This window comes from Rhinoraja longicauda, chromosome 1 (assembly GCF_053455715.1).
Source record: "Rhinoraja longicauda isolate Sanriku21f chromosome 1, sRhiLon1.1, whole genome shotgun sequence".
In the NCBI taxonomy this organism is placed as follows: Eukaryota; Metazoa; Chordata; class Chondrichthyes; order Rajiformes; family Arhynchobatidae; genus Rhinoraja; species Rhinoraja longicauda.
The window spans coordinates 32,740,793-32,764,099 of record NC_135953.1 but is presented as its reverse complement, the minus strand read 5'-3'; the positions used below and the strand labels follow the sequence as shown (position 1 = coordinate 32,764,099).

Below are 23,307 nucleotides of genomic sequence, written 5' to 3'. Positions count from 1 at the left end.
TCAGAAGGCAGTGGAGGCCAGTTCGTTGGATGCTTTCAAGAGAGAGCTGGATAGAGCTCTTAAGGATAGCGGAGTGAGGGGATATGGGGAGAAGGCAGGAACGGGGTACTGATTGAGAGTGATCAGCCATGATCGCATTGAATGGCGGTGCTGGCTCGAAGGGCTGAATGGCCTACTCCTGCACCTATTGTCTATTGTCTATTGTCTATGGGAGAAGGCAGGAGAATGGGGTTGGGAGGGAAAGATAGATCAGCCATGATTGAATGGCAGAGTAGATGTGATGGGCCAAATGGCCTAATTCTGCTTGGAAAACATATGAACATGAGTTAAATGGCAAGATAAGCTCAGGTATGACTTGCTCCTGGTTCCAAAATCTCATTTTGCTGTGATAGAGAATTTAAACACTACAAAAGATAGACACAAAATGCTGGAGTCACTCAGCGGGACAGGCAGCATCTCTGGATAGAAGGCATGGGTGACGTTTCAGGTCAAGACCCTTCTTCAGAAGAGTCTGAAGAAGGGTCTGAACCCGAAACGTCATCCATTCCTTATATCCAGAAATGCTGCCTGTCCCGCTGAGATACTCAGCACTTTGTATCTATCTTCAGTGTAAACCTGCAGTTCCTTGCAGTTCGACACTACAAATGTCATCTACTAGATAACGCAGAGCTCTATAACAGTGATACAAACTGAGTAGAGTATCATATAGAAACATATTGAAAATGGGTGCAGGAGCCAGCACCGCTAGTCAATATGATCATGGCTGATCATCCAAATTCAGTACCCTGTTCCTGCTTTTTCCCCATATCCCTTGATTCTGTTAGCCCTAAGAGCTATATCTAACTCTCTCTCTTGAAAATACGCAGTGAATTGGCCTCCACTGTCTTCTGTGGCAGAGAATTCCACAGATTCATAACTCTCTGGGTGAAAAGGGTTTTTTCTCATCTCAGCCCTAAATGGCCTACGTCTTATTCTTAAACTGTGACCCCTGGTTCTGGACTCCCCAACATGGGGACCAGTTTTCCTGCATCTAGCCTGTCTAATCCCTTAAGAATTTTATATGTTTCTATAAGATCCCCTCTCATCCTAAATTCCAGTGAATATAAGCCGAGTCGACCCTTTCTATCATCATATGTCCCGCCATCCCGGGAATTAACCTGGCGAACCTACGCTGCACTTCCTCAATAGCAACGGGAAAACCTAGGTCGAACCTGGCACTCACGTATTGCGTCCACTCGCCTTACCTCTGCTGTTGATTTTGATGTTCATGGGGATCTGCGATGCCATGGCCAGCAGGTTCTGCTGCAGCGCCTGTTGCATGAACCGCTGCTGCTCCTCAGCCATGGCCAGCTTCCTCTTCTCTGGTGGCTCCCCTGAATCCAGCTTCTCTCGGAGCTGGTCCAGGGCCACCGCCTGCGCGGCTGCCATCTGCGACACTGTGGCCTGCGCTGCGAGGGCCTGGCTGGTGCTGATGTGGTGGCCGGCGATGCTGAGCGGGATGGCTATCCGATTGTGCCCCGCTGTCGACAGCGCAGAGTCCTCTGGGAGGGGAAGAAGGTCAAAGAAAGTCAGCAAAGGTCCGCCAAAACACGAGACTGGCTCCCCCACTTCCATCCTTAGTGGAGGTCAGAACTACGAGGTTTACAAGAAGAAGACAATAAATCACAGAATTATAATTGGGGCAGGAGGATTCTTCGCTTTGAACTCCCTTTTGGGCCATTTTATAAAAATTAACAATAGACGTAATAGAAATCAAATATAGACACAAAAAGCTGCAGTAAATCAGCAGGTCAGGCAGCTTCTCTGGAGAAAAAGAAATGGTGACGTTTCGAGTCAGTCTCAAGAAGGGTTACCTATTCTTTTTCTCTAGAGACTCTGCCTGACCCGCTGAGACGCTCCAGAATTTGTGTCTTTCTTCAGTGTAAACCAGGATCTGCAGTTCCTTCTTCTACATTTAATAGAAATCAAATCAGGGATCTTTAAACTAATGTGGAAACAAAGAAGTGCAGATGCTGGTTAATGCACAAAGGAATACAAAATGCTGGAGTAACTCAACAGCATCTCTGGATAATATGTGTAGGTGACGTTTCGGTTTAAGATTCTTCTTCAGAACTGGGACAGTTTCTTCCCAGCTGTCATAAGGCAACTGAACCAACCTGTCACCAACAAGAGGGCTGTCCTGACCTACCATCTACCTCATTGGAGAACCTCGGACTATCGTTTAGCAGACTTTACTGGACTTTATCTTGCACAAAACGTTATTTCCTTATCCTGTATCTGTACACAGTGGATCACTTGATTGTGATCATGTAGTATTTTTTGCCTTATTCACAAAATGCTGGAGTAACTCAGCAGGTCAGGCAGCATCTCGGGAGAGAAGGAATGGGTGACGTTTCGGATCGAGACCCTTCTTCAGACTGATGTCAGGGGGGCGGGACAAAGGAAGGATATAGGTGGAGACAGGAAGATAGAGGGAGATCTGGGAAGGAGGAGGGGAAGGGAGGGACAGAGGTTTTTGCCGATTGGATTGCAAGCAACTAATAAAGCTATACACTGTATCTCGGTACACATGACAATAATAAACTAAACTAAGGCTATCTCATTCAATGAACAGTATCTGTGGAGGGAGAAAAAGAGAAAATGCAAAAGGTCATCAGAACGGAGAACAGATCATCAACCTGAAACATTAAGTCCATTTCTCTCTCCAAGAATGCTGTCTGACCTGTAGAGAATCTCCAGTGTTTTGCTGTATTTTCAAATTTCCAATATCTGTTTTTGGATCCTAATTCAGATGCTTGATGGGGGTTCAAACTAGGGTTGCCAACTGTCTCACTCCCAAATAAGGGACAAGGTGATGTCACCGCCCCACCCCCCCATGTGACCTCACCCAGCCAGCGGTCATGTGCTCCCAGTCTACCAATGGCGGCCACCCAGGCCTACTCTGTCCGGGTCTACAGCAGCCCCCGGGCCTAATACGGGTCGATTGTGTCAGCTGTTTTGTATGCGAGGTATCTGAGCTGAGGCTGGAGAGAGAGAGATTGAGAAAGCGTGCAGCGGATACAGAAGAGGCGAGCTTCAGGACCGAAGAAGAGGCTGGCGTCCGGCGAGATTTTGCAGGAGATAAGAGAACCATGTTAGCCTTTCCGTGGGAGGAAGCGACAAGGGAGGGACTTGTGAGGAATCTTGCAGGAGGCGAGATGGACATCGAACGGCAACAGATCTGATGAGCTGGTTGATAAAATCTCAGAGCTGCTACCTGTTGTGACAATTCGGCAGGTGTTCACTCCTGCGGGGGAGGGCTGGCACTCGGGAAATTTAAGGGGCGTCGGTGCCCAGGGAATTTGTGAGCGCTCCGACCACACAGGGGCGGTGGGGGTGGGGTGGGCGGTGGGGTGGGCGGCGGGGGTGGGGTGGGCGGTGGGGGTGGGGTGGGCGGTGGGGGTGGGGTGGGCGGTGGGGGTGGGGTGGGCGGTGGGGGTGGGCGGTGGGGGTGGGGTGGGCGGTGGGGGTGGGGTGGGCGGTGGGGGGTGGGGTGGGCGGTGGGGGTGGGGTGGGCGGTGGGGGTGGGATGGGCGGTAGGGGTGGGGTGGGCGGTGGGGGTGGGGTGGGCGGTGGGGGTGGGGTGGGCGATGGGGGTGGGGTGGGCGGTGGGGGTGGGGTGGGCGGTGGGGGTGGGCGGTGGGGGGTGGGGTGGGGTGGGCGGTGGGGGTGGGGTGGGCGGTGGGGGTGGGGTGGGCGGTGGGGGTGGGGTGGGCGGTGGGGGTGGGGTGGGGTGGGCGGTGGGGGTGGGGTGGGCGGTGAGGGTGGGGTGGGCTGTGGGGGTGGGCGGTGGGGGTGGGGTGGGCGGTGGGGGGTGGGGTGGGCGGTGGGGGTGGGGTGGGCGGTGGGGGTGGGGTGGGCGGTGGGGGTGGGGTGGGCGGTGGGGGTGGGGTGGGCGGTTGAGAGATGCCAAAGAGATTTAATAATTAAAATGTGGAAATTAAAACCACTCCCAGAGAGAGAGAGGGCGGGGGGAAACTAACCCGGAGAATGAAAACCCACAAGCACCTGGCGGTCCAACCCTGAACACTGCTGGTAGCAGTCAAATATGGGACAAGGGCGGTCCCATACGGGCAAACTAATTTCCCCAAAAAACGGGATGTCCCGGCTAATACGGGACAGTTGGCAACCCTAGTTCAAACATTAACATTCACTTTATCCCGCAGCCCCCCCTCACCACCCCCCTCCCCTCACCCCCCCTGCCCCCCTCCCCCACCCCCCTCATCCCCCCTCTGTCCCCATCCCCTCACATCCCCTCACCCCCCTCTGCCACCCTCCCCTCACCCCCCATCTGTCCCCCTCCCCTCACCCCTCCACCATCTCACCCCCCTGCCCCCTCCCACCCCCCTTCTGCCCCCTCCCCTTACCCTTCCCTCACCCCCATTTGCCCCCTCCCCTCACCCCCCCTGCTCCACTCCCCTCACCTCCCTCTGCCCCCTTCCCCTCACCACCCACCACCTCAACCTCCTCTGCCCCATTCTCCTCACCCCCCCCTCTGCCCCCCTCCCCTCAACCCCCCTCTGCTCCCCTCCCCTCACCCCCCTCTGCCCCCTCCTCTCACCCCCACCCCTCCTCTGCCCCCCCTCCGCTCACCCCCATTTACTCTCACCTCCCCCTCTGCCTTCCTCCCCTCACCCTACCGACACATACTGGTTTAGACACAGGGTGTGGAATTTGTTTTTCGTTGGCTTTCTAATGTAAGGGGGTGCACTCGATAAGAAGAAGATGTAAGGAGAAAGCTTACAATTAGTGGCAAGACCCTTCTCAGCATTGATATAGAGAGGTGCGTTGATGTAGAGAGGGATCTTGGGGTCCAAGACTATAACTCTGAAACTGAAAACACAAGTAGATAGGGTGGTAAAGAAGGCATGTTATGTGCTTGCCTTCATTAGTCGGGGCATTGAGTAGGAATCAGGAAGTTGTGATGCAGCTTTATAGGACTTTGGTTAAGCCATATTTGATGTGTTGTTTTCTCAGCACCCATTGAAAAATGCTGTCGGTGCTGCTCTTATCCTCCTGATGGTTTTTATTCTGTCACAAACAGGGACATTCAGACCATTTATTTTCCTGTCTCTCTTATAGCTAGATAAACTCTTATATGCCCTAAACAGTACTGATTGTAAGACTTTGCTAGCTACAAAATTTTTCTCCATGTCTGTGTTGTGGAATTAGCTGCCCGTTATTGATGAAGAAGTGATTTGGTGTTACTCGAGTTAATGAAAGACAGTGCAGTAAAACTCCAATAATTTGGAGTTATTTGGAAGTCCCAATATCTGACTGATCTGATATGATCTGAAAGACAGCAACTCTGACAATTTCCTTCATCCCATTCCAGAGATGCTGACTTATTCCAGCACTTTGTGTTTAACATTACAATAATGACGGTCTTCTTTAATGTACCTCAAGAGACACATGCAATACTGTTTTGTAACAGGAACAGGCAACAACAGTAAGTTGCAAAAAAAACTACCACAATATAGATGTTAAACATTGTTGCCACTTGAAGCAAAGAAGGGTGAATATTCCTCTGGTGCCAATCCTCTATCACTTCCATGCACGGCCTGGCAGTCTTTACACGCTTGGGATTGTAAGAAGAAGGTTTAATTGAAATCATCTTCTCCTGCTACTAAAAGAGATTGGACTTGGTAAAAACTTCGCACAGGGAGGAAAGATTTAAAGGAGAGGGAACACTCTTTTGGATGACTGCATTAAGATGGGACAAATTATCTTTCTAATGTGCAGTGGCAGAGGGAAACTATTCTGGTGAGGCACTGCACTATACAGATGAGGAAAGCCCCAGGCTCTATTTGATTTAGTTCTAACTTACTGCTAATTTAGTGCATGCTGGCTGGCACTACACAGTTACAATCTTGGCTGATGAGTCCCTGCTAAAAAAAATGTTTGTGTGAATGCAGCTGAATTCAGCACCCTTGTGAGCTTGGTTCAGCACTGTCCCACACAAATGGACAATATCCGATTTAACATGCTCCGAGGCAGTGCCATTGGGACGGGACATTTTTCATAAACCCATACTATATACTAAAACTCTCGTTTGTTTGTTTGTTTGTTCCTGAACTACAGCCAAAACGTTACACGATAGCGCAACAATTTTAGGCCCACCTTATTCACCGTCGTCCCTTCGGTGCTAATGGAAGAAGTTTCATTGAAATCAGTGTTATATTTTTAAAGTTATTCCCATTTTAAAGTTTAAATCTATCTCCTAGGGAGAGAGGGAGAAGGGGAAGGAGGTGGAGGGGGGAGGGAGGGAGGGAGGGAGGGGGAGGAGGGAGGATAAGGGGGGTTGAGGGGGTTTGAGTGGGCGGGAGGGGAAGAGGGGAGGGGAGGAGGGAGGGGAAGTGGGGGAGGGGTGGGGTTTGGGGGGGAGGGGGGGAGATGGGAAGGAGGAGGAGAGGGTGCTGCACCAATGCAGGAGAGGTTTGGGCCCAACAGGTCCACTTGGTCTAATATTTCTCTAAATCTTTCCTATTCACATACCTGTCCAAATGCCTTTTAAACATTGTATCCTCCTCGATCACCTCCGCTTGCAGCCCATTCCATTTCCACACCATGCTTCATGGGAAAACTCTGCCCCTCAGAACTCCTTTCAATCTTTCCCTTCTCTCATCTTAAGCACATGGTCTCTAGTGTTAGGAACCCCCTCCCTAACTATCACCATCTACGACCCTCATTATTTTTATAAACTTCTACAAAGTGGAAAATAGTCCTGGCCCATCAATGTCTCCTTAAAACTCAAGCCCTGGGGAGAAGACGGCAGGGAAGAGAAAAAGACATTCTGGCTTTCCATCACAGTGAGGAGGGACTGGAGGAGACTCACTGCGATGGATGTTTCTTTTGTTTGGTGTTAGTTTATGATTGTATGTGTTATTGCATTTTTATTGATTATTCTTATTGGTCTTAGTGTTGAACTGCGGGTAATTTTTCATTTCACTACACATTTATGTGTATGTGACAAATAAATGACTATTGACTATTATTGACTATTGCATTCCTGTGAATCTTTTCTGCTCACTCTCTAATTTAATCACACCCTTCTTATCGTGTGGCAACCAAAACTGAACACAATATTCCAACACAGCTTAACTAATGATTTATACTACACGAACACAATGTCCCAACTCCTCAATTCAATGCCTCGGCCGATGAAGGCAAGCAAGCCGTATGCTTTCTTCACCACTTTGTCCACCTGTCTTGCCACTCTCAGGAGGCTATGCACTTGTTCCCCAATTTGTACAAGGAATTGGAAATGAAAACAGAAATGTTGGAAATATTCAGCAAGTTAGGCAACATCGGTGGAAAGAAAAGCTTTCAGGTTGGTGATCTCTTATTAGAACTGACCTGGTGAATTTCTCCAGCAATTTCTGTTTTCATTACAGATTTCCAGTTTCTATGAATTTTGCTTCCAGTCATTCTTAATCGACTTCTGGCATTAGACTGCTAAATTTCTAATGTTAAATTGTTATTTCCTTTTATGATGCTATCGTGGTTATTAACCTAATTTAATATATATTTAATATAAATTTTAAGCTTTATATCCACCTGCTGTTATTGCTTATAATAATATCTGAGACTCCCCTCAATACTTTTCATTTCTTACTCTCTGGAAATTGAAACTTTAAACCACTTATCAGCAACAATAATTTTAACAAAACACAGTTTGGCTTAAAATAATTTGCCCATCATTTGAAAATACTTAAATCTCCCCATCACACAGGAAGGAAGGAAGGTAACTAAAATGGCTGACACCATGGGAAAGAAAAAAAAACATGATCCAAGTTCTGCAGTTTTTATGCCAAGAACCCTTGTTACGAATGTGCACTCTCGTGCCCTGAATCATCTTCATCAATGGGCTCAAAAGGTACACAAAAGTCCATAGAGTAAATCCATTGCATATCAGTAAACACATTTAAAATGATTAACTCAAGGAACAGATAATCCAGAGCGCATGGGATTTTTCACCATGTCAATTTGGAAACAAATTTACAAGCCAATATTTCAACACTAACTTTTAAACATCTCATCAATCTATTGTAACAGAGCTAAATTTGTGTAAAAATCAAAACAGAATACCTTTTTTTATAGAATGCCCATGGCTAATGTGGCCACCATTATGAGTGGATATAGCTATGGTTGGCATCTGTATCTTAGGAGAGGATAAGATAGTTGGTGTCCCCACAGGGGAGTAGTTAAACAATGTAGATCCATAACTTTGCCTCCGGCCCTCTCGTCGGTTACTATCAATAGCTGCCTGGAGCTCTCCAGGTGAACTCAGACCTCGCTTTTCGCATTCGTATGGATATAGGTACTTCATGTATCTGGAAGGCAATTAAAAAAACTAATTAAGTAACAAATAATGACAGGATGTTTGAGGCCGTACCTTGGTTACAACAGGGTTCCATTCCCGAGAACAGTTTGCAATGCAAAACCGTCTCTATGGAAATGAACAAAAGTACTGTGTGGGCAGAGGTGCAGTGCTGCCGGAGCTCACCGGAGCGCCGCTCCAGCACCTCTGTAAAAAAAAGCCAAGATAAACAGCGGGAATTTTAACTAGCGGGGAAGTTAACAGCTGCCGCTCTGGCACCAGTGACAGCTCCGGAACCTAAACAAATTAGCACTGCAACACTGTGTGGGGGAAGGCCACAAAAACAGAAGCTGAATTGGGCTATTGAGCACATTGAGTCTTCTCCGCCGTTTAATCATGGCTGATCTATCTTTCTCGCTCAATCCCATTCGCCTGCCATCTTCCTGTAATCTTTGACACCCATACTAATCAAAAACCTGTCAATCTTCACTTTAAAGGTACCCAATGACTTGGCCTCCGCAGCCGTCTGTGGCAATAAATTGCACAGATTCACCGGCCACTGGTTAAAGAGATTCCTTATCTCCTTTCTGAAAGTACATCTAGGGGAGCGAGTGAGTGGATGCAGGAAGAGCAGCCTCACTGACTCGGTGAATAAGTGAGTGAGTCTGGACAACGTTCCAAGCTCTGCTCAACTAGACCAAGTTCCTGAAGATCGAGGCTCAGTGGAAACGGTGGTGGAAGGAGAGACTTGGAGTTCAGGAGAGAGGGCACGCAGAAATGCCCCACTTCCTCCCTGCAGTACCGAACCACCAGCAAATCCATGCCCATGCATTCTGCTGCTCTCCCAAATGCTTGTTGGTATGTACGGATGGCCATGAGTTGGACATTCATATCCTGGGGAGGACATGCAATTCAAACTAATCATATTCCTCCATTTTCATTCATTTCTGGGATGACAATACAGGGCTTGCAGTATGTTTTAACATCCATTCAACTCCAAGCTCCTGGAGACAGGTAAACATAAGCATGATACTAAAATGTTTTATTACACTTCCACAACGTTAAGCCATTATCCTGGCCTTCGAGATATCAATTAGAGTCATAGAGCCAAGGGGTGACACCGTTTGGAAACAGGCCCTTCGGCCCAACTTGCCCACACCGGCCAACTGTGTCCCTGCTACACTAGTCCCACTTACCTGCTCATGGTCCATCTCCCTCCAAACCTGTCCTATCTATGTACCGTCTAACTGTTTCTTAAATGATAGGATAGTCCCAGCCTCAACCACCTCCTCTGGCAGCTTGTTCCATACACCCACCACCCTTTGTGTGAAAAAGTTACCCCTCAGATACCTATTAAATCTTTTCCCCTTCACCTTGAACCTATGTTCTCTGGTCCTCGATTCCCCTACTCTGGGCAAGAGACTGTGCATCTGGACAATTTCCTTGAGGCTGTAATGTTGCCTTCTGTGGGAAATTATATCAGACCTGCAGAAACAATTAGGATTTGTACTCCTCTGATTGGGCGGGCTAATTGGACGAAGATATCTTCTGGATGAGCAATAGATTTTAGTGCCGTTCTTCAAGCTTGGCGCTTCCCTCCCTCCACCTGCAGAGAAGTGAGCTGCTTGCCAATTTGGCAGCAGTCAACAGAGTGTGCCTGGAGCATCGCCTTGATTCAGCTAACTAAGAAATTCAGAAGCAAACTTTTTACTCAATAATTCACTTGGACTAGACATTGGTGAGACCACTTTTGGAGTATTGTGTTCAGTTTTGGTCACCCCATTGCAGGAGAGATGTTAGACACAAAATGCTGGAGTAACTCAGCGGGACAGGCAGCATCTCTGTAGAGAAGGAATGGGTGACGTTTCGGGTCGAGACCCTTCTTCAGACTGATGTTGTTTAGCTGGAAAGGGTGCAGAGAAGATTTACGAGGATGGTGCCAGGTCACGAGGGCTTAAGGTTATTCCTTTTGGGTGCAGGAGGATGAGGGGTTATCGTATAGAGGTGTACAAGATCATGAGGTGAATAGAGAGGGTAAACACACAGAAGCTTTTACCCGGAGTAGGGGGATCAAAAACCAGAGGTCATCGGTTTAAACTGAGAGGGGAAAGATTTATAGGAACCTGAACTTTTTCACACAAAAGGTGATGGGTATATAAATGAGCGGCCAGAGGGAGTAGTTGAGACAGGTACTCTCACAACATTTAAAAGACATTTGGACAGGTACACTGATAGACAATAGACAATAGACAATAGGTGCAGGAGGAGGCCATTCGGCCCTTCGAGCCAGCACCGCCATTCAATGTGATCATGGCTGATCATTCTCAATCAGTACCCCGTTCCTGCCTTCTCCCCATACCCCCTGACTCTGCTATCCTTAAGCTCTATCCAGCTCTTTCTTGAATGCATTCAGAGAATTGGCCTCAACTGCCTTCTGAGGCAGAGAATTCCACCGATTCACAACTCTCTGACTGAAAAAGTTTTTCCTCATCTCAGTTCTAAATGGCCTACCCCTTATTCTTAAACTGTGGCCCCTTGTTCTGGACTCCCCCAACATTGGGAACATGTTTCCTGCCTCTAACGTGTCCAACCCCTTAATAATCTTATACGTTTCGATAAGATCTCCTCTCATCCTTCTAAATTCCAGTGTATACAACCCTAGTCGCTCCAGTCTTTCAACATATGATAGTCCCGCCATTCCGGGAATTAACCTAGTAAACCTACGCTGCACGCCCTCAATAGCAAAGGTTTAGAGGGATATGGGCCAAATACAGGCAATTGAGAATAGTGTCGATGGGCCACCTTGACCGACATGGACCAAAGGGCCTGTTTCCATGCTGTATGACTCTATGACTCTTATCAGTTAAAAAAAAATGAAGTACATAGAACCGTGTACTGGCCAGCCAGTGGAACAGGAAAAATCAATGCATTTCAGGGGGAAAAAAACCATTTCCTCTAATCAGCCCATCCAATTCAGGAATATAAGAAATACACAAAAGGGATTATGTGAATACATAGTATACAGCACAGAAGAATCCCATTTGGCCCATCAGATTCATGCTGAGTGAATAGCGAGGAAGGGATCTGCAAGCTGCAGGAAGATATAGATGAGATGGTCAGATGGGCGGAGCAGTGGCAGATGGAATTTAATCCTGAAAAGTGCGAGGTGATGCACTTTGGCAGAAATAACTTGGAGAGGGAATACACCATGAATGGAAGGACCCTAGGGAAGACAGGGGTACAGAGGGACCTTGGAGTACAGGTACACAAGTCCTTGAAGGCAGCAGGACAGGTGGACAGGGTGGTCAAAAAGGCATATGGGTTACTGGCCTTCATTAGCCGGGGCATCGAATATAAAAGTAGGGGGGTAATGATGGAATTGTACAGAACACTGGTGAGGCCACAGCTGGAGTATTGTGTACAGTTCTGGTCACCACATTATAGAAAGGATGTGATAGCTTTGGAGAGGGTACAGAGGAGATTCACTAGGATGCTGCCAGGGATGAAGGGCCTCGGCTATGAGGAGAGACTGAGCAGACTGGGGTTGTTTTCCCTGGAGCAGAGAAGGCTGAGAGGGGACATGATCGAGGTGTACAAGATCATGAGGGGCATAGATAAGGTAGATGGCGGGGAACTTCTTCCACTGGTGGAAGGTTCAACAACGAGGGGACATAGATACAGGGTAAGGAGAGGGAGGTTTCGGGGGGATGTGAGAAAGAACTTTTTCACGCAGAGGGTGGTTGGAGTCTGGAACTCACTGCCTGGGTGGTGGTGGAGGCGGGAACACTCACAACGTTTAAGAGGCATTTGGATGGGCACTTGAAATGCTACAACATTCAGCGCTACGGCCCAAATGCGGGAAAATGGGATTAAAATTAGACTGTGTTTGGTAACGGGCGGCACGGACACGATGGGCCAAAGGGCCTCTTTCTGTGCTGCAGGACTCTATGACTCAGAACAGAGCATTCCCATTGCTCCCATTCTCCCTCCTTATTTCCCTCTAGCTCTGCAACTTGAGTCAATTGCCACTCGCCTCCACTACGGAGTAAGTTACAGGACCGCATTTAGCTACCAATACTTCTTGGGACGTGGGAAGACACTGGAGCACCTGGTGTAAACCCATACCAAAATAGAGGGAACATGCAAATTTCATACAGACAGAACCCAAGGTCACAACCAGGACCCGTTTCCTGTATCTTTGAGGCAGTTTTGGTATTGGTTCATTATTGTCATGTGTGCTGAGATACAGAGAAAACCTTTGTTTTGTACACAATTCTGGTAAATCATACCATGCGTGAGAACGTCAGGCAGTGCAAAATGGAAAATAAAGTGTAGTGTAGAATATAGTGTTACAGCTACAAAGAAAGTGTAGACATTTTTTTAAGTGCAAGGACAAAGATGAGGTAGATTGGCAAACTGGGAATTTATCTTTAGCTAATGAGATGTCAGTAGCTCCAACTGCTGTGCCTCTATTCTGATTTGATGGACCTTCTCTACTCTTATCATGACCAGAACTTTACCAGGGTTATAAAACAGATTTAAAACACATTATTCATTATATCCACTGATGAATTTGCCTTTCCATGCAGGTTATCATAGCTGGAGATGCTGTTGAATGTTGCTTAATAAACAATAGACAATAGACAATAGGTGCAGGAGTAGGCCATTCGGCCCCAAGCCAGCACCGCCATTCAATGTGATCATGGCTGATCATTCACAATCAGTACCCCGTACCTGCCCTCTCCCCATACCCCCTGACTCTGCTCTCATTAAGAGCTCTATCTAACTCTCTTGTGCCACTATAACTGGCAGTGTTTTGGAGATAACATCCAGTTACAAAATGACTTGAAAACATATGACAGGAAAGCACATACATCAAAATATAGGAGATGCAAGAAACTGCGGATACTGGTTTACAAAAAAAGACACAAAGTGCTGGAGAGATTCAGCAGGTCTGGCAGCACTTTGTATCTTTTTTTTAACCAATGTACTTGCCTGACTATTTGCTCCAACGTCCCCAATCTCCAGTTATTGTTTTCTGCTTCCCCAAGTACAGACTCCACCTCAAGCCTCCTCCCTTTGTAGACTACAGCCTCCCCTCCACAATGAAACTACACCCACTCACGGCCTCCTCCCCGCCTGGACTGCAGCCCCCATCTCCAAGTTGGCCATTATCATCCAGACTGCACCCCTACCTCACAGTCTGACCTCTAACTTTCCCCTTCCATGCCTCACCTCATCGCTTTCTCCTGCCACCTGATATCCTCTCTGCACCAACCTCAGCCTAACTGAAGCTCCGACTTCAACCGCTCACATGGATTTTAGGCCTGATCGCACAGCCTCCCTGCATCCAACTGTAATCCCAAATTCTGCCCATGGCCCAAGCTTTTCCTCTCTAGAAACATAGAAAAATAGGGGCAGGAGTAGGCCATTTGGCCCAATCGAGCCAGCACCGCCATTCAATATGATCATGGCTGATCATCTAAAATCAGTACCCCGTTCCTGCTTTTTCCCCATATCCCTTGATTCCTTTAGCTCTTAGAGCTAAATCTAACCCTCTTAAAAACTTCCAGTGAATTGGCCTCCATGGCCTTCTGTGGCAGAGAATTCCACAGATTCACAACTCTCTGGGTGACTATATCTGTCGGGATGGGAAGTGCAACTGGTCATTGGAATGCGTAGGTAGGAACTGTGGATGCTAGTTTAAACTGAAGATGGACACAAAAAGCTGGAGTAACTCAGCCGGACAGGCAGCATCCCTGGAGAAAAGGAATGGGTGTGAAGAAGGGTCTTGACCCGAAACGTCACCCATTCCTTCTCTCCAGAGATGCTGCCTGTCCCGCTGAGTTATTCCAGCTGTTTGTGTTTATGGTCATTGGAATGAAAGCTTGTCATTAATAGACAATAGACAATAGACAATAGGTGCAGCAGGAGGCCATTCGGCCCTTCGAGCCAGCACCGCCATTCAATGTGATCATGGCTGATCATTCTCAATCAGTACCCCGTTCCTGCCTTCTCCCCATACCCCCCTGACTCCGCTATCCTTAAGAGCTCTATCCAGCTCTCTCTTGAATGCATTAAGATGGACAGGGCCTCTTTTCCCCAGGGTGGAAATATCCAACACTAGAGGGCACAGCTACCAGGTGAGAGGGGCAATGTTTCGTGGAGATGTGCGGTGCAACTATTTTACACCGAGAGTGCAAGGGTCTGGAACGCACTGCCAGCTGTGGTGGTGGAGGCAGGTACTGTAGTGACATTTAAAAGTATTTTTGATAGGTGCATGGAAGTGCAGGGAATTGACGGATTTTGGATCGTGTATGGGCAGATGAGATCAATTTAACTTGACAATCTGTTTGGCACAACCATTGAGGGCCAAAGGGCCCATTCCTGTGTTGTGCTGTTCTATGTTTTATGTTCTAGATCTTGATTGATATTTTACAATCTACTTCTCACCCCTACATCTTCCACCCAACCTCTTTCCTCCCTAATATAGAGAGATATTTCTGAAAATACAGATCCCCACTCTTTAGTCTTGCTTGAATGTGGGGTAATGTAGACTAACCTAGCACTTCCAGTTTAGATTAAACAACAAAAATCATCTAACATACTGTAATATAAATAGGAACGATTGAAAGCTCACAGCATCTGAAAGAAAAGGATATGGTAATTATTTTTCTGGTTTCCTTTAAGAAAACCATGGAGAAAATATTCAGCATAGATACTTCTTTTACATTTTGGCTCCATTAGGGGCTTTATATTTCAGATTTAAATTGAGCCCCTTTGTTTTGGGTTGGAACATTATATAATGGATGATTACTCCAATCTGCAGTGTTTTTAATTAGCACCTCCTCCTTCGAATTTAAGCAACACACAATCTTCCTAATGAGTACAGAGAAATATGTTCAAATCAATGCAATTTAAAGTCAATTAAATAGCGTTGGATTAAAAAGCTTTTATCGGTAACTGCGAACAGATTGTTGTAAAAAGAGCCAAATGGTTTGCAACTGTTTGTTGGAGAAGGAAAACCTGCCGTCTGTCTGAAATGTGACCCTGGATTCACAGGAGTGTGTTTGGCTCTTAGCTGCCTTTCAGAATGCCCAAGGTAGCCACTCTAACCAGGCATAGTCAGGGCTGGACAACCAATGTTGGCCTTGCCAGTCCCAGGGACACATATGGAAATGGACATCAAGTGCTGCTGGAAGATCACCAACACAGTGAAAGACGCTCTTTGGTCTGCTCGAAACTTGTTGCAGTCCCAGCACAGTGAGATAGATGTCCATCAGGGAATGTTACCGACTGGTCCATTCCAGATTGCAGGAGTATATGCTGAGGGATGCACTGAAGCTTGGTGTAGTCAACCCCTAAGGCTCTGTGGGAGAGGACCACAGTAGACAATAGACAATAGGTGCAAGAGTAGGCCATTCGGCCCTTCGAGCCAGCACTGCCATTCACTGTAATCATGGTTGATCATCCATAATCATCCTGCCTATAAGAAAATAACTGCAGATGCTGGTACAAATCGATTTATTCACAAAATGCTGGAGTAACTCAGCAGGTCAGGCAGCATCTCGGGAGAGATGATCATCCTGCCTTCTCCCTGTATCCCTTGACTCTGCTATCTTTAAGAGCTCTATCTAACTCTTTCTTGAAAGCATCCAGAGAATTGGCCTCCACTGCCTTCTGAGGCAGAGAATTCCACAGATTCACAACTCTCTGGGGGAAAAGGTTTGTCCTCATCTCCATTCTAAATGGCCTACACATTATTCTTAAAACGTGGCCCCCTGGTTCTGGACTCCCCCAACATCAGGAACATGTTTCCTGCCTCTAGCCTGTCAAATCCCTTAATAATCTTATGTGTTTCAATAAGATTCCCTCTCATCCTTCTAAATACCAGTGTATGCAAGCCCAGTCGCTCCATTCTTTCAACATATGACAGTCCCGCCATCCCAGGAATTAACCTCATGAACCTGCGCTGCACCGCCTCAATACCAAGAATGTCCTTCCTTAAATTTGGAGACCAAAACTGCACACAATATTCCAGGTGTGGTCTCACTCAAGCCCTATACAACTGCAGAAGGACCTCTTTGCTCCTATACTCAACTCTTGTTGTTATCAATCTCGGGTCCTTCTGCTGCTCGACATTGAGGGGCAGAGTCTGATGGCCCCCTCAAACAAGGAAAGAGATATTATGCCAGCGGCCACATGAGTGGCAAGGGAGTTTTGTTTAAATGGACTTCAGTTAGTCGTTCGACAAAGTTCTGCATGGTAGGCTGCTCTGGAAGGTTAGATCGCATGGGATCCAAGAAGAGATAGCTGAATGGATAGCAAATTGGCTCCATGGAAGGAAGCAGAGGGTGATGGTGGAAGGTTGCTTCTCAGACTGGATGCCTGTGACTAGTAGTGTACCTCAGTGGGCCCGTTACTGTTTGTCATCTACATCAACGATTTGGATGAGCACATAGAGGGCAAGATTAGCAAGTTTGCTGATAATACAAAAGTTTGTGGTTTTGCAGATAGTGAAGATGGTTATGAACGATTGCAGCAGGATCTGGATCGATTAGCCAGGTGGGTGGAGGAATGGTTGATGGAATTTAATACAGAGAAGTGCGAGGTGTTGCATTTTGGGACATTGAACAAGGGCAGGACCTACACAGTAAATGGTAGACCTCTGAGTAGTGTTGTAGAGCAGAGGGATCTAGGAGTACAGGTGCATGGTTCCTTGAATGTCGAGTTGCAGGTAGATAAGGTGGTCAAAAAGGCTTTTGGCACTTTGCCCTTCATCAGTCAGAGTATTGAGAAAAGAGGTTGGGAGGTCATGTTGCAGTTGTGTAAAACGTTGGTGAGACCAATTTAGAATATTGTGTTCAGTTCTGGGCGCCATGTTATAGGAAATATATTGTCAAGCTTAAAAGGGTTCCGAAAAGATTTACGAGGATGTTGCCAGGACCAGAGGGTGTGAGCTAAAGGTGGGGGTTGAGCAGGCTGGGTCTCCATTCCATGGAGCACAGAAGGATGAGGGGAGATCTTATAGAGGTATACAAAATCATGAGAGGAATATATCGGGTAGATGCACAGAGTCAATGCCCAGAATAGGTGAATCGAGGACTAGAAAACATAGGTTCAAGGTGAAGGAAAAAAGATTTAATAGGAATCCGAGGGGTAACTTTTTCACACAAAGGATGTATGGAACAAGCTGCCAGAGGAGATAGTTGAGGCTGGGACTATCCCATTAAGAAACAGTTAGACAGGTACATGGATAGGACAGGTTTGGAGGGATATGGACCAAGCACAGGCAAATGGGACTAGTGTAGCTGGGACATTGTTGGCCGGTGTGGGCGAGTTGGGCCGAAGGGCCTGTTTCCACACTATGACTCTATGACTCTCGATGTGAACACTACTGGGTATGGCACTGTTGAGTGTATAGACAATGAGAATGTTTGAAGAGTTTTGCACAGTTTTTGTATTGTATACATTTTTATTCTGAATAAAGTTTATTTTTGTCAGCAAAGTTTGTTAAAAGCCACTTTCAAATGGCTTTCAGAAAGTGTGCATCTTTTTCTCTCAAAATGAAAATCATTTTGATGTCCCCTTCATCGAAGGGATATATAGGAGTTGCTGCCTCAAAAATATAGCCAATATCATCAAACATCCCCTGGCCATACTCTCATTTCACTACTGCCTTCAGGAACAAGATATAGGAATCTGAAAATCCATTTGCACCAGGTTCAAGAACAGCTTCTTCCCAACAACTATTAGGCTCAAACAGGACACAACATTAACACAACTCTAAACTTCTATGGATTGTATTAGGTCAAATAAAGGACTTTGGGCATTTTTGTACTAGTATTATGGTTATTAATTTATTGATTTTTTTTGTTTGTTTATTATATATAATGTGTGTCTATTGAGTTTACTTGCCTGTAACGCTGCTCTATGTAAGAATTTCACTGTTTCATTGTCGATACATATGACAATTAAACATTCTTGGCTTTCTGCCTTCCCTTGATCCCAATGAGGGAGGTCATAAGTGATAGGAGCAAAATTAGGCCATTTAGCCCATCAAGTCTACTCCACCATTCAATCATGGCAGATCTATCTCTCCCTCCTAACCCCAATCACCTGCCTTCTCCCCATAACCCCAGACACCCGTGACACCAGAGGCAAGGGACTCGGAGTGGATTGCAGAGACAGAAAGCTACACAATCTGATCACATTGCACATTAAAAGGTCATTCCACTCTACTGCTGCCCTTTCTGTACCCTGAATCAATTACAAACATGTTTGATTGTAATATTGACCATAAGACACATTTGCCTTTACTTACTGGGTTCTCAAGGTGAAAGCAGCACTGGTAATAGAGGTAGGAAGGTTGAGGCCTTTGGTGATTTCACGCCAGATCTTCTTATTGATAACTTCCACTAAGCCACCTTTTTCAGTGACGAGCTTGTACAGACTGTAGAGATCTAACACCTGCTTGGCCATGATGGGAATCCGATTCACTGGAGTCCCTGTGTGAATTAAATAAAATATCCACAATCAATTACATGAGCTTCAACAAATCGACAGACGTCCCACAGTTATAGGCTAATTAATTTGATTAAGTAAAGCACCTAATTGTTCAGTTTCTGTCAAAAAGGGGAAAAAAACCTATTTATTCCTCTTCCCAATGTATTGATGTTACAGAGTTAATAAATGAAACAATCTCTGCTGCATTTGGTTTCAAATAATTTAAAAGGGGAGCAAACACAGAATATTTACCCTGCATTTGATTTTATTGCAAAGTCTAAGTGAAAGGTCATGGATCAAGGTTCGCCAAATTAGAAAAGATAAACAAAGGTGTGATGAGGTTACACAAATCTGGAAATATTTGTTGGAAGAATGAGAGGGAGAAACCATGCCAAATGCTGCCAAGATATATAGCTCCATTTTATTATTCTGGTTCCATCATTGTTGAATATTTTCTCTTCTGGAAATCCCATGCAAGTGAGCTCTGCATTATGGGGAGAGATTGCCTACTAAGAAAACTGACAGTATTGTGAATTCCCGTAACACAAAATTATATCATCTGCACTTGTGATGACTTGGATGAAGGGATTAAAAGTACCATTAGCAAATTTTCAGATGATACAAAGTTGGGTGGCAGTGTGAACTGTGAGGAAGATGCTACGAGGTTGCAGGGTGACTTGGACAGGTTGTGTGAGTGGGAGGATGCATGGCAGATGCAGTTTAATGTGGATAGGTGTGAGGTTATCCACTTTGGTGGTAAGAATAGGAGGGCAGATTATTATCTGAATGGTGTCAAGTTAGGAAAAGGGGACGTACAATGAGATCTGGGTGTCCTAGTGCATCAGTTATTGAAAGGAAGCATGCAGGTACAGCAGGCAGTGAAGAAAGCCAATGGAATGTCGGCCTTCATAACAAGAGGAGTTGAGTATAGGAGCAAAGAGGTCCTTCTGCAGTTGTACAGGGCCCTAGTGAGACCGCACCTGGAGTACTGTGTGCAGTTTTGGTCTACAAATTTGAAGAAGGATATTCGTGCTATTGACGGCGTGCAGCATAGGTTTACTAGGTTAATTCCCGGAATGGTGATATGTTGAAAGACTGGATCGACTAGGCTTGTATACACTGGAATTTAGAAGGATGAGAGGGGATCTTATCGAAACATATAAGCTTATTAAGGGGTTGGACACATTAGAGGCAGGAAACATGTTCCCAATGTTGGGGGAGTCCAGAACCAGGGGCCACAGTTTAAGAATAAGGGGTAGGCCATTTAGAACGGAGATGAGGAAAAACTTTTTCAGTCAGAAAGTTGTGAATCTGTGGAATTCTCTGCCTCAGAAGGCAGTGGAGGCCAATTTTCTGAATGCATTCAAGAGAGAGCTAGATCGAGCTCTTAAGGATAGCAGAGTCAGGGGTATGGGGAGAAGGCAGGAACGGGGTACTGATTGAGAATGATCAGCCATGATCACATTGAATGGCGGTGATGGCTCGCAGGGCCGAATGGCCTCCTCCTGCACCTATTGTCTATTGTTTATTGGCACGAGGTGAAAAAAAAAAATACTTTACTTCACAGAAATTCTGCAAAAGAGATTTTATTTCCTATCTCTAATTTTTGGGTCATAATCTTGGGTGAAATCCCATTACCTGACAGGTCACCAGCATCCCTCATTGGAACTGTTACATACGCATAAACAAAATGGAAAATACCTTTTTAATCTGTTCAAATCTATCGGTATTAGTCTGAGCTTTCCACTGATGTTATCAGGAAAGATAAAGCTTGTCTGGTCTTATACTATGCACAAGTGCCAGCTTTTTGAACAAGGCTCTTACTAGTAAGCAAATAAAAAGTTAATAAAGATCGGCCCAAAATGTAGTAGCTTAAGTCTTGATGAAATTCAAAAGAAAAGTGACTGCTTTGTTAGAAATGAATGATTACATCCTCTGCTCATCACGGTGGGTGAGTAACTTCAAACCTGCCTGCATTCTGCATTTCGTTTTTCAATTAAATATTTTAAAATGATGCGTTAACCATTACACAGATAGCTGAGCCCATTGCTGTTTGTAGTTAATATCAATGATTTGGATGAGAATGTACGAAACGTCATTGGTAAGTTTGCAGATGACACTAAAGTAGATGGAAGATAGTGAAGATAGTCAGCAGAAATGGCAGCAGGGTCTTAATCAAGTGGGCTCAGGAATTCCCATTAGAGTTTAATGCAGGTAAGTGCGATAAACCAGAGTGGGAACTTCACAGTGAAGGCAAGGCCCTGGGCAGTGTTGTAGAGCAGAGGGATCCAGGAGTATGGGTACATAGCGGCTTAGAACATAAAGCATAGAACACAGAACATAGAAAATAGGTGCAGGAGGAGACCATTCAGCCCTTCGAGCCAGCACCGCCATTCATTGTGATCATGGCTGATTGTCCACAATCAATAACCCGTGCCTGCCTTCTCCCCATATCCCTTGATTCCACTATCCCCCAGAGCTCTATCTAACTCTCTCTTAAATCCATCCAGTGATTTGGCTTCCACTGTTCTCTGTGGCAGAGAATTCCACAAATTCACAACTCTCTGGGTGAAAAAGTTCCTTCTCACCTCAGTTTTAAATGGCCTCCCCTTTATTCTAAGACTGTGGCCCCTGGTTCTGGACTCCCCCAACATTGGGAACATTTTTCCTGCATCTCCAGTCCTTTTATAATTTTATATGTTTCTCTAAGATCCCTCTCATCCTTCTAAACTCCAGTGAATACAAGCCTAGTCTTTTCAATCTTTTTCAATGAGACTTTTCAATCTATGACAGTCCCGCCATCCCAGGGATCAATCTTGTGAACCTACGTTGCACTGCCTCAATTACAAGGATGTCCTTCCTCAAATTAGGAGACCAAAACTGTACACAACACTCCAGATGTGGTCTTACCAGGGCCCTATACAACTGCAGAAGAACCTCTTTACTCCTATACTGAAATCCTGAAGGTGATTTTTAAAGTTTAAAAAGTGAAAAAAAATTAAAATATAACAACAATAGACAATAGACAATAGACAATAAGTGCAGGAGTAGGCCATTCAGCCCTTCGAGCCAGCACCGCCATTCAATGCGATCATGGCTGATCACTCTCAATCAGTACCCCGTTCCTGCCTTCTCCCCATACCCCCTCACTCCGCTATCCTTAAGAGCTCTATCCAGCTCTCTCTTGAAAGCATCCAACGAACTGGCCTCCACTGCCTTCTGAGGCAGAGAATTCCACACCTTCACCACCCTCTGACTGAAAAAGTTCTTCCTCATCTCTGTTCTAAATGGCCTACCCCTTATTCTCAAACTGTGGCCCCTTGTTCTGGACTCCCCCAACATTGGGAACATGTTATCTGCCTCTAATGTGTCCAATCCCCTAATTATCTTATATGTTTCAATAAGATCCCCCCTCATCCTTCTAAATTCCAGTGTATACAAGCCCAATCGCTCCAGCCTTTCAACATATGACAGTCCCGCCATTCCGGGAATTAACCTAGTGAACCTACGCTGCACGCCCTCCATAGCAAGAATATCCTTCCTCAAATTTGGAGACCAAAACTGCACACAGTACTCCAGGTGCGGTCTCACCAGGGCCCGGTACAACCATTTGAACCACGAGACAATGGTGATTAAGGTGGTGCTAAAATCGTCATGATATCGTGCACTATATATATATACTATATATATGGTATGTTCCCGAACTACAGCCAAAACAGTGCACGAGACTTGGGTTTGATCCTGACTACGATACAATATGATACGATAGAACTTTATTTATCCCAGGAGGGAAATTGACGGATGCTTGTCTGTACGTAGATTGTACGTTCTCCCCGTGACCTGTGTGGGTTTTCTCCAGGATCTCCAGTTTCCTCCCACACTCCAAAGACGTACATGTTTGTAGGCTAATTGGCTTGGTAAAATTGTAACGTCCCTAGTGTGTGTAGGATAGTGTTAGTGTGCAGGGATCGCTGGTCGGCATGGACTCAGTGAGCTGAAGGACATGTTTCCGCACTGTGTCTCTAAAACTAAAACTAAAGCTGGTATCTGCACAATATAACCGTTACTTCTAATTTAAACTATGTTGTTTTTACTAATGCATTGAAACAACACTTCATTCCCCTATGATAGACACAAAATGCTGGAGAAACTCGGCTGAACAGGCAGCATCACTGGAGAGAAGGAATGGGTGATGTTTCAGATCGAGACCCTTTTTCAGACTCTTAAGAAGTCCCGCAACGTCACCCATTCGGTGTAAATCAGCATCTGCAGTCCCTTCCTACACACTTCATTCCCCTAATTAGTTCATTGTTGGGCATGGTAGTATCAAGTGGGACCAACAATCTAATTAGTGCAATGCTTCAGCACACCAACATCAAGTAGAACTCAATGATCTATTGCTTCAGACCTTGAATAACCGCTTCACATTGCTCAAACTGCTC

The 23,307-nt window shown here is 45.8% G+C and overlaps 1 protein-coding gene across 1 annotated transcript in view; it reads right to left on the bottom strand.

Annotated features, from left to right (window-relative positions):
- Nucleotides 1-23,307, bottom strand: part of LOC144598991 (AT-rich interactive domain-containing protein 3A-like) — a 403,217-nt gene that overhangs the window by 16,625 nt on the left and 363,285 nt on the right. Inside the window, exons 4-6 of the mRNA XM_078409689.1 lie at nucleotides 18,684-18,867; nucleotides 8,128-8,372; nucleotides 1,245-1,541 (exon numbers count right to left, since the gene is read on the bottom strand). Of these exons, the coding sequence (XP_078265815.1) occupies nucleotides 1,245-1,541; nucleotides 8,128-8,372; nucleotides 18,684-18,867 (726 nt within the window). The remainder of the gene's footprint in view (nucleotides 1-1,244; nucleotides 1,542-8,127; nucleotides 8,373-18,683; nucleotides 18,868-23,307) is intronic.